This window comes from Bison bison, unplaced genomic scaffold, assembly GCF_000754665.1.
Source record: "Bison bison bison isolate TAMUID 2011002044 unplaced genomic scaffold, Bison_UMD1.0 scf7180017864297, whole genome shotgun sequence".
NCBI classification, from domain to species: domain Eukaryota; kingdom Metazoa; phylum Chordata; class Mammalia; order Artiodactyla; family Bovidae; genus Bison; species Bison bison.
Window position 1 is genome coordinate 7,265,738 of NW_011494869.1, and position 12,204 is coordinate 7,277,941.

A 12,204-nucleotide genomic window follows, 5' to 3' on the forward strand; every position below is an offset into this window, starting at 1 on the left:
CACGATCCAGCGGATGTTGGCAATTTGATCTCTGGTTCCTCTGCAGTTTCTAAATCCAGCTTGAACATCTGGAAGTTCACGGTTCACGTATTGCTGAAGCCTGGCTTGGAGAATTTTGAGCATTACTTTACTAGCGTGTGAGATGAGTGCAATTGTGTGGTAGTTTGAGCATTCTTTGGCATTGCCTTTCTTTGGGATGGGAATGAAAACTGACCTTTTCCAGTCCTGTGGCCACTGCTGAGTTTTCCAAATTTGCTGGCATATTGAGTGCAGCACTTTCACAGTATCATCTTCCAGGATTTGAAATAGCTCAACTGGAATTCCATCACCTCCCCTAGCTTTGTCCGTAGTGATGCTTTCTAAGGCCCACTTGACTTCACATTCCAGGATGTCTGGCTCTATGTAAGTGATCACACTATCGTGATTATCTGGGTCACGAAGCTCTATTTTGTACAGTTCTTCTGTGTATTCTTGCCACCTCTTCTTAATATCTTCTGCTTCTGTTAGGTCCCTACCATCTCTGTCCTTTATCGAGCCCATTTTTGCATGTAATGTTCCCTTGGTATCTCTAATTTTCTTGAAGAGATCTCTAGTCTTTCCCATTCTGTTGTCTCCCTCAATTTCTTTGCATTGATCACTAAGGAAGGCTTTCTTATCGCTCCTTGCTATTCTTTGGAACTCTGCATTCAGATGCTTATATCTTTCCTTTTCTCCATTGCTTTTTGCTTCCATTCTTTTCACAGCTATTTGTAAGGCCTCCTCAGACAGCCATTTTGCTTTTTTGCATTTCTTTTCCATGGGGATGGTCTTGATCCCTGTCTCCTGTACAATGTCATGAACCTCTGTCCATAGTTCATCAGGTACTCTATCTATCAGATCTAGTCCCTTAAATCTATTTCTCACTTCCACTGTGTAATCATAAGGGATTTGATTTAGGCCCATTTAGATTACTTCTGGTTTTTCATTACTATGAAAAGCCCTGCTATAAATACCTGGCAATATTACCTTCCCATTAATCTTTTTGGGTTAAGTTTCCTACAGTGGATTTACCAAGTTAAAGACAAATGGTTCTTTGTAGAGGTGCTTCCAGATTAATTTCCTCCAATCTGTGATGAAGCCACATTGAAGACCAGCTTCTACCCTTTCTCAGTGTGGGGCTTCTGGTCAGTAGGCCAGGTTGACTGAGCCTATAAAGAGAGGCAAGGGTGCTGTGGGGATAAGAGTGTTCACATCAAACTCTCCTTTTTGAAAAGGCAGCATAAACGAAGAATTCTTATTCCATATACAGGTTATTTTTCCATGTGCTCTCTGAACTCAGCAGCTCACTTGAGATGAGATGGTGAGAAGTAGGAAGTACCCAAGCCTTCTAGAAAGGCAGCTCCATAAGCTAAGCAGGACAACAGCTCTGGCATGCCACTGCCCAGAGCCACATTCAACCTTGTGACTCTGAGGCATGAGTCGGATGTCATGTGACTAACCTATCATGTCCAGGCATTTGTAAATAGTACATTAAAAACATCCTGGTCTGAAATAGGTGCTAGTAAACTGTACTTGAATGCCAATTAAGATGTACCAGCAAGTTGTTTGTTTAGATTTCTTTAAAGGGATTTAAGAATCAACTCAGTGCTGGTGGTGTTAAAATCCAAGCCCTCAGTATTTTAGGAAGAATGGTTCCATTTTTCATCTTCCAAATCTTAATTGTTTGACCCAAGAATGAAGTAAAACAATAAGATACAAAAATCTGACTAAAGTCTTCCAGTTCTATTCTGCAGTTAGGCCCCATTTTAAAGGCTCAGGATAATCTATGTCAAATATTTGCCTCCTCTCATTTTTCTATTCAACACAGAAAAGCCTGCTCCCTACAGCATGTTCTCCATATCTTCAACACTCTTTCCCCTTCACCTCTGAGCCCAGAACTGAAGTTCCTCCCAGCCTTTTTCCAACCATCCCAATCTACCCCCAGCTTCTCTCTTTAGGAGGACAGGCACAGCTTCAGTCTCCTATATTGTGGCTGTCTCTGAACCACAAGCTTACTCCCACTCAGGAGTTTCAGAAACATTCCACAACTGCACACATTAATCAGCCTGACATGAAACTTCAGTTGTTATTTATAGTTACCTTAAGTCTCTGATTGAAAGCATCAAACAGTAGTTTGATCCCGTCCTGAGTCAGGTTAAGGATGAGGTCATGGCTTAGAGGAGACTACAAAAAACAAAATAATAAATAAATACACACTCTGAACAACTAATAAATAAATACACACTCTGAACAACTACGTATACTCATCAGCACCAGGTGAATTTGAAACCTTACAACATAAATGCAGTGCACAGGGAGTATCTAAGTGTAGACAGCTGACAGGTTGGTTTGTGAATTTAGTGTCCTCTACTTCCAGTCTGCAGCTGTTGCTTCATAATATTGGTTGAAAAGAGCCTCTTTTCCAGGCTTTGAGTTATTACCTGGGAGAAAAGTCAAAATTATGTGGGCATATAGGCCATTTTCTTTCACAGGTCCAGGGTCTATATTTTTAGCATTTACTGCTGTCAAAACTACAGAGTAATTGATGAGAAATACAAGCCTTATAAAAGGATCCAAATTCAGCAAGTAATGGTCAGTGCATGTTAGCTGAACTTATGTCCCTTCACTCCCAGGCTGTTTGTACCACTCAAAGGAAATACATGTTATTCTTTGACTCTTTTGCGTCATATTCTGGGACAAAGAAGTGCCTTGTGATCTGATTATGTATGAGATGACACTCTCATTCCCCCACTGCCCAACACACACCATCCCATGTCACGTGCGCCTCTTTCTGCAAAACCCCATCTGAGATTTAAGGAGTCATTTCTTTATTTGCCCCTTCTGAGTCCTGGGGGGAGGGGAGCAGCAGCAGAGCAATGGACAGAGCTGGCCCTGAGACTTGGTGAGCTGGTGACCTTAAGTGTTTCTCTAAACTTCTGTTTTTTCATGGGAATACCATCATCCCTACCCCTCCAGGGTTGTCATGAGGACAGAGACAGTAGACCAGAAAGCACCAAGCACAGCACTCAGCATATAATACTCTTTCCTAGAATCTGTCCTACCTGCCTGTTTCTGCTGCAAAGCAATCAATTCAAAGTCTGAAGACTCTTTATTGCCCTGAACCACGCTGCCCAGCAGTAGAAGAAAAACACCACCATTCAAAACCCTGTCCTTTCTTAAAACTGGCACATAGCTGTCAAAAAGATTTAGAAAAGTTTCTCTCTTTATACAGCTTCTTAAGGTAGGCCCAGTGATTGAAGGTGGTGCCTGTCAGAGATAGAGATATAGGCTAGAAGGCCAGGTGCCCCTGCTGGTGTGGACCTCACTGGAAAAATTCTCTAGAAAGAGCTTTCTGAGATTAGTTTATACTGTCTACTCCCCTCCACCCCACTAATCTTCACAAGATAGTAGGCCCAGGTGGCTCCATCATGCCTGGCAAACATCAGAAGAAAGAATGTTGTAATTTTCCAGTCGGTCTGTATGAATGTTTTTCTAAAACCAACAAGACTCAAGTAAGATAATGGAATAATGAACCTCACCCTAGGTCACTATCCTCCCTCTATTTCTAAGAGGGCTATTCCACGGAGGTAAACAGGATGAAGCAACATTTCAGCATCTTTAAGGACCTTTGCTCGGAGTATCTGAATTTCTTTACACACTTCCAAGATCTGATCGTTTTTCCCTTGGCATTGCTACAATTTAGGACATAACTAAGCAGTATTCAAAAGCAAGCAAATCATCCTCACAATCAATGTTTTATTAGTACTTTATATCTCCAGAACCAAAATCACATGTGCTATGTGGTGTTTAAGGAGGTCCTTCCAGTTCAATAAAGCTGTCTCTGTTACTTGATAACATCTCTTCCCTCTCAGATGGGATCTACTTGATATGCACATTTAATTTCCAAGCTGTGATCTGCTGGAAACAAGATATTTCTGAAATGTTTACTGGGGTCAAATGATGAAGCAAAGAGACAAATGGGAAAAGAAGGGAAGGAGGGCAACAAGGAAAGGATCCACATTTAAGAAGCACCATATCAGAGCTCTGAGAGGCCACTTCCTCTTGATCCTCATAAAAAGATTATTCTATTATAAGGAAACCATCTGGAGAACCAGACTGGTTATTAACTTGTCACAGCTGTACAACCAAGAAATGGGGAAAGCATGGATCTGAACCGAGGTCTGGATTTAAAACCCTGTTGTTCCAGCTGCTTAGAAGACATTGGGGGAAATTAGCTTAATTAATGCCAGAACAACTATTTGTACCCAAAGACTGGAATGACAGACAAGATAGTGATATAAGAAATAAGCCTCATTTTAAAAATTGGTTAAAAAGTTTAAAGACTACTTTCAACTGTATCTAATCCTGGGTGCCTAAATCTGATTGAACTAAATGTACAGATGGCTACAATCAAGCAGCAAACCCATTATCCCTGTTTTGATGGCTGCTACTTGTCATTGAGTAATTCCCTCATGGTCTAATGCTGAGAGTCAGATTAGGTTAGGTATGATCTGATTGCAAAAAAGAGGAAAAGTCACCATTCTTCATTTTTCTTCAAAGAGAAACCACTTTGGCACTGTGGCTCCACAAACCTCTGCCCACTCCCACCAAGTCCTGTGGTTGGCACAAGAATTTCCAAATACTTGCTTGGAAATTAAGCCTTCTCTGTCTCAGAAGGACCTCTCACATGGGCCTCACTAGGCTGTCAGAGGTGCACAATACTGTAAAATGTAATGTCTGGGTATAGGTAACACACTCAACTCTGACACTAAGCCAAATGTGGAAGCCACATAGAAGTCTCAGTCACCTTCACGTCAAAAATAACCTGCCATTTGCTTTAGGATCAGAAACTAATAGAAACAAATGGAACTAAAATCATCAAATGGGTACTTAAAAGGTCTCAGAAAAGGACTGAGAATATCTTGTAGCCTGCGTAGGATCAAAACTATCCCCCAAGGTTTATGACACACAGAGCACCACAAAGGCTGCTCTGTAGGGCAGCACAACGTCCGTGTCCTAGAAGAACCATGGATTCCAAAGAAGTGGTATTTTTAGAGAGTTAAGAAGAATCCTATTTCTAAAGGTCTATAAAAACGTTTGCAACTTTACTTATAAAACCCAATTTTAAAAATCCTGGTATTCAGAAAGTTCTGCACCAGTGCTAACCTAAAATATACTCTTTCTAGAAACTGAAAAGGTCTTTGTAGGCATGTACATTATACTATAAGGGCAGTTCTTGGCACAACATTTAATAAAGATTACCATATGTCAGACAAAAGAAATAAGAGTAAAACATGTCCATTAATTTGAAACCAATGTTTTGCAATTTTCATATTATCAGATCATTCTTATTAAAAGGGTGAACTATACCTGCTTCTTTTCAAGTCTGGGATGTTCTGCTAGCTAGAAATCTGCACTGCAACAATCCTGAACGCAAACCAAAGCAATCAACAAAGCAGAAAAGACTACTTTAAACATGAAAGTGGAAGGGAAGTACCCTAGAAGACCAGACAATCCCTGAAGTGACCTCCCACCGAAAAATCCCCCTTTTAAGGGCCTGCAGGTAAGTCAAACATAATCAAAAAGCAAGTTTGATTATTACTGCTCATCTAAACTTCTGGCAGCACTAGATGATCAAAACTACAAATGTTTCAGAATCAAAGAAAATGTACTTGGTAAGTGACTAAGTGTTGAAGACACTCCCATTCAAACACACTGACCGCCTGTCAGTATCTCCCAGAGCATTAACCTCCAGAGGTGAGTCACTGATTAGGGATGCTATTTCAGTAAACAAATCAGTTACTACTTACCTGTTCACTGTAGAGAACCTGAACATTTTTTATGATGCGACAGTGCTTCTGAAGAATGGCCACCGCCTGAGCCAAAGGCATTCCTGAAATAAAGTAAGGACACCTGTGTGGTTACTTGGGCTATCCATTTACTGACATCTATCAGTGTACTAGGCATTAGTCCTTGCAGTAAAGCCAAGGGTGAGAATGGGAGCCACTAAGGTCTACTGACATACTGAGTAAATAAAAGTTTAATAAGCCCAATAACCAGTAAGATCTAGAGAATAAAGTTAACAGCAAGCACTAATAGAAAAACTGGACTGTATAAGGAGAAGGAGTAAATAAAAAGACTTCCTGGAAATGGGGACTTCTATGCTGATCCCCAAGCAGGCAAAGGGGTTGGAGAAAGTCAAGTCAGTAGGAACCAAAAAGAAAGAAATGCACTGACTACATGACTCTGGACACCAAGATTCTGATTCTCACTCTGCCATGATTACGTATAACCTAGGCAAATCCTTCCTCTTTTCCTTTCTGATATTTGTCTCCTCATTGAGTCAGCAGGAGCAGATGATTTGTAAGCGCTCATTTATAAAGTGAAGAATCATATGTCTACCAGAATCACCTTATTTTACCAAGAATTTCACTGGATTCTCACTTATCAACCCACAAACATCCTCTTAATCTTAACATTTGATTTTTTAACTTATGGCCCATTATAAACAAATGTATATATGCCTCCCTGCCCCAGTTTAAGAAATTGAAATTCCAATGACACCTCAAAGATTCCAGGGACTCATGTGTACTTAGTTGCTCAGCTGTGTCCAACTCTTTGTGACCCCATGGACCACAGCCCACCAGGCATCTCTGTCCATGGGATTCTCTAGGCAAGAATACTGAAGTGGGTTGCCATGCCCTCCTCCAGGGGATCTTCCCAACCCAGGGATCGAACACAGGTCTCCCCCACTGCAGGTGGATTCTTTACCATCTGAGCCACCAGGGAAGCTCAGGGACTCATGGGGAACAGTAAAAGTATGTTTTCACAGAGTGCATTATGGTCCAAACAAGAAGAAGCTCGCAGAAACGATCCAAAAGCAAAGTTTCATGAGTGCAAGGACAGTGTCTGTGTTATTCGCTGTTATTCACCACTCTTTGGATCTCCAGCACTGGGGACCCACATAGTGGCTGTTGAATAAACATTTATTTAGTGAGACTGAAGGATTATGGGCTAGGTAATAAGAGAAAGGAAGAGAGACCACCACATGACCTTGGGCCAGGACAGTGGCTCACATTCAAGGTAGTTTACCTCTGTTTAAAGGAGAGATGTGCAGAGAACTCACAGAGAAAGTAGTAGGTTAAAAAAATGTGTGGCCCATCTACATTTAAACGATAATTCAATCCTCCCTTTATTCAATGGCCCATTCTACGGTTTGAAGAAAGTTGGAGTAAACCAGACCTTAAGGTACTTCCCAGCACAAGGCCTGGAACATAGTAGAGACTTAAATGTTCGTTGAGAATATGAACAAGTTGATGCATTCATTCCTCAGCGTTGGCATTCCAGAAATAGAGGAGCATCTACGCTGTCTCTTCCAGGGGAATGGTAAACAACCATGTGGGCAAGAGAGATAATCTCAGGTGCTGATAAAGAGAAGACCACATGGCACAAACCAGTTTCTTGTGGGAGAGTTCTTTCACACCTAACCACATCAAATTCCTGGACTTGGAATCTTGGGTCCTGAGTCATTCAGGAGTAACCCACCTGGAGGAGACAAAGCAGCCACGGTTGACCAGTTGTCACACAGCTGCTAGTAAAGGAAAGCTACAAATGGCCTCTAAAAGGAACCAACTGTGTATATGGCAAAGAAACCAGAGAACTGTTCTAGCTTGAAGAGTTACCTAACCACCCAAAGGGTGTGGACTATATGGTCCGTCTTCTAAACTCTACAAATCCTACACCTTACTCATTACTAGCCTGCTTATAACCCTCCACTGGTTTCCCATTACAGGGGGGATAAAACCCAAACAATATGCCCTCACCCAAGAGCCCTGAATACTTTGGACCTTGTCTACCTCCATCATTCCTTCCACTTCTCACCAAGCCTCCCAGCACACATCAAGCTCTTTTCCACTTTAGGCTTTTGCATTAACTCTGGACTCTGCTGGAATGTTCTTCCCATAGCTAGCTCTTCTCACTCTGCAGGTCTTGGCTCACACTTCACTTCCCTGACTGCCTTATCTAATCAAACCTCCCATCCCATTTATTTATCTGTAAGTCTCACCTTTATGTCTCCTTGCTGATATAGAGCTCTCTGTCTTACAGCTGTATCCTCAGCACTCAATTACCTTGCCCAACACCACAGTAAGTGGTCCTATGTATCTGCTGACCTCTGAATGAGTGAAACAAAACAATCAGGTACAATACCCAGATCCTCTAGCCCTTGTGACCACCCTCCCTCTCTGAGAATTCTCATCCTGTCTCCATCAGTATCTCTCTCCTGCTGCTCCTCTGACTTCCCCAGGTCTCGATATCAGATAATATTCCCTGCTGCTCATCCCTCGTGTACCCAACCACCTAGTTTCTGACTCACATCTTAATCTGTTTTCTGTATAAATCAAAGGCAAATAAAAAGTTGACAGATAAAAAAGCAACTTTTAAATTTTCTTTTCATTCTACCCTCTCCACTGTATTCTGGATCTCAGTATCTCTAACATCTACACAGTCACTCAAGCCAGAAACCTCTAGATTCCTCTTCCTTACCCATCTCTCCAAATTTTCTTCTTAAACCCATGCCCACAACACACTACTAATAGACATCCTTTCCCCCACTGAACAGAGTCTCTCTGATAGTGTCCCAGGAAGGTAACTAAAAAACAAGGAATCTGGGGAACTGATCTCCCACTAGTACATCATGCTCTAATTACAATACCAAATTACTTGCAGCTCCCACCACCCCCCCCCCAACCCCCATCTATCTTTCCCACTTAAAAAAAAAAAAAAAACTGACTGGAAGATATATGTCTATGGAAGTGTAGATGAGAAATCTGGCAGCAGACTTCTGACAGGGCCTTCCTGGTGCTCACTGGCTCCAGGAATAGTACTGGCTCCTGGCTTCTAGAGATTGATAGGAATCCTCCTCTGAAGTCTCAGGTCAGGTCAAGTCTCTTCCATAAAATAAACTATTTTTTAAATAATAAAATGAACTATTTCTGTAATCCTTCCCCTCCACTAGACTAAGTTCTTCAGGGCATATGCCTACTTCTTCTTACTCAATTTTCAATGACTGTAAGCAGAGTCCACAAAATGAGCCTTCAACAGAGTAAGCCACTAGTCTCTCTGGAACAAGGTGATCTCAGAGAAGGCTACTGTCCACTCACTCTTTATTTATTTATTTTTTCACTCACTCTTTAAATTTACCCAGCTTGGGCATCTTCACGATGAGTTAAAAAAAAAAAAATTATTGGCGTATAGTTGATATAAAATGTTGTGGTTTCTGCTATACAGCAAAGTGAATCAGTTATATATGTATCTCTCTATATATCTATCTATAGCCATTCTTTTAAAAATTCTTTTTCTCATATAGGTAATTACAGAATATTGAGAATTTCCTCTGCTATACAGCAGGTCTTTATTAGCTATCTATTTTTTAAGATTAATTTAAAAACAAATTTAGAGCTATGTCTCCACGCCAATACATTCTGTAAGTCTCACTGAAAACACTTAAGTTTGCACTGCCTTTACTCCACCATTGGTCAAGCCAGGGTGGTACCTGCAAAAGATTCCTCTCTGCCTAGGCTTTCTTATCTCTGTGTTGCTCCCTAATCTCCCAACAGTACAAAGGTCAGGAAGGCAGCCAAAAAGCTGGATGCAGCTCTTCACTGTGATGCCAGGCAGATGAAGGCAAGAACTGGATAATCTGCATTTGCACAGATGCTAAAAAGAAACCTGGAGACTAAGTTGAGCCCATTCTCAGAAAGGCAGAGCAGTGAGAAGCAAGAAATCCCTACTAGGCTTCTTTTTATCCTTTCTACCTTTCTGAGCCTGTTCCTCACCTGGAAAATAGAGGTAACCTCACAGGGTTGTGGTGACTTTAGCCTAAGAATATAATTCTAAAGCACAGATTCACTTCTTAGGCCTATCCCTACCTATCAGCCTAAATTTCAGCTTAAATGTGTTAAGGACTGGTAAGACTGAGAAAGAGGGAAAATTACTTTTTAATAAAAAGCTTAGGGAAGTTAAATGACCATCTCTCAGGCAGACATAATACAAAAACGTGGATTTTTTGGGCCATGTTGCACAGCTTGGAGCCTCTTAGTTCCCCAACCAGGGACTGAACTCCAGCCTACCGCAGTGAAAACGCCAAGTCCTAACAACTAGATCACCAAGGAATTCCCCCTAAGTGCAGACTTTCAAGACCCAAAAAGGAATCATCAAGGCTGATGATCATCCGGCTTATTCCCTATATAAGCTTTCCCTCAAAGTTCAGTTCTAGGCCCAACATAGAGAAACGCTCTTTTCACTATTTGTGGTTGGTATTCAGACAGCCTGAAAGAACTACCCAAATCTTTGATTCCTAGAAACTGACAAACTTAGGAGTAGGGGTTAAAGTATCAAAACAACAGTTGATAGAAGCAAGCTTACTCTCCCACCTCATTTTTTGCAAATCTCAAATGATACTCACTACTTTTGACCCAGAGACTATAGTTGTAGATACACAACCTAGTCACACCATCAACCACAGTTTGAACCTATAGTCATAGTTTTCACTCTGCCCTGTGAAGTCCTGGGATAAGAAGCTGTGTTTAGGGGAGGTTCTTTCCTAACTAGAAGCCAAACAGCATCAGCAAAACAAATAGGCCTGGAGGCAATAATATCATTAGCCTCTCAATCAGGTTCTTGGTGCTTTACAAGAAGCTGAAGTGTTTCACACAAGTTATGGGAGAAGGGGACTGCAAATCCTCAATAAAACTGGCTCCTACAACTCAGAGGCAGCTTGCTGTTCAGTTCAGAGACACTGAGCACCAGTAGAATCCTACCAGCAAATTTGTTCTGCAGTTTGTCACCTACCCTATCTCCATAGACAGGAGTCTTCCAGATTCAAGGATAAACTATAGCCCAATGGAGCAGCTGACTCAGTCCAGTAGCGCAAATTAGTGTGACAAAAGTTCAGGCCTGCACAAACAGCACAAACACCGGCTCCCCACCCCCTTTTCCCAGTGCTGGAACATAAAAGTAAACACACTCTGGGGTTACTGAATGCAAATACTTGTACACAGAAACGTAGCGACATTGAGGAAAAGGGGAAAACATGGGCCAAATCCCACAATGCCCAACCTGCATTTTTACAAACCAAATGTTACTTTACCCAAACTCCTATTTCATTCAACCTTTCACTCTCTCCGCTAAAGTCTGGGTTTAGGATTACACCACGCATCGACCACATTAAAAACGAGAAGGAAGCTAGTCAGAAGTTGCTTTAAAACACAAAAACTCTCCTCAGTTCCCTTGACCAGCCCCAGTATGTGACGATGGGAACGGTGCCTAGGTTTCTCCTTCCGGAGAGGCTACACAAGGTCCAGAAAAGCAAAGGGAGATGAACTACTAGCGCGGTATTTAAGGGTGTCAGTCACATCTTAGCTCTTTGGTCTGTAAAACGGGTACAGAAATAACAATCTTAGCGACCCTCAGGCCTCCTCGGAGGCAACCCGATATAATTATGCACTGGGGAACAGGGTCAGGCCCTGGGTAAACGTTTGGGGCGTGTCAGCCATTGTTATTGTTATTATTATTGTAGCACTGCCCCGGGAGGGGCCCCGCCGAGGCCTAATGCAAGGGCGTCAGGCCCGGCAGAGAGACAGGCTGTCAGGTCGGGGCCGGTATCTAGTGACTGGAGTCCTGAAGAGTCAAGGAGCCGCGGGCGCAGGGGAGTAAGGGGCAGAGCCCAGAGGTGGGAAGGGCAGGGAAAGAAGTAAGGATCAGCGAGAAGGGTCGTGCGGGAAGACCCCACACTCACCAAGCGCGAATTCCCATTGCTCGTTTCCCAGAGAGCGCTCGGGCACCACCTCCAGATCCAGCATTGGTTCGGCTCGCCGGGCCGGGGCGGCCTCCCTGCGGCAGCGCAGACGGGACCGGAGCTTAAGAAACAAAGCAGCAGGTGACTCACCACCCTCGCCGGCCCTCGCCCGCCCGGCTCTCCACCTCTATCCTGTCGCCAGCGCTACTGGCCCCACACCACACCTCACCTGACCTCACCTCACCTCACTTCACCGGCAGCAGTCTGGGGCAGCGGCAGCACCAGGAGCGTCTGCAGCACAAATGGCGTGCGAGGCCGTAAAGTGTGGCGGAGGCGGGGCGAAGGCGGGATTTCAGTCGTGGGGGGCGGAGCAAAGGCGGAGTCACTCC

General features: G+C 42.9%; 1 protein-coding gene across 2 annotated transcripts in view; it reads right to left on the minus strand.

Moving 5' to 3' along the window:
- The window catches only part of LOC104996718 (chromosome unknown open reading frame, human C16orf70), a 27,794-nt gene extending 15,667 nt beyond the window's left edge, over nucleotides 1-12,127 (minus strand). The window contains exons 1-4 of one of the 2 annotated variants that reach the window (XM_010851072.1): nucleotides 12,055-12,127; nucleotides 11,816-11,936; nucleotides 5,829-5,911; nucleotides 2,119-2,202 (exon numbers count right to left, since the gene is read on the minus strand). In XM_010851072.1, the coding sequence (XP_010849374.1) occupies nucleotides 2,119-2,202; nucleotides 5,829-5,911; nucleotides 11,816-11,879 (231 nt within the window). In that variant the 5' untranslated portion in view covers nucleotides 11,880-11,936; nucleotides 12,055-12,127. Of the gene's footprint in view, nucleotides 1-2,118; nucleotides 2,203-5,828; nucleotides 5,912-11,815; nucleotides 11,937-12,044 lie in introns of both variants that reach the window. The other variant, XM_010851071.1, reaches the window with a different exon arrangement.
- Between the last annotated feature and the right edge of the window lie 77 nt (nucleotides 12,128-12,204).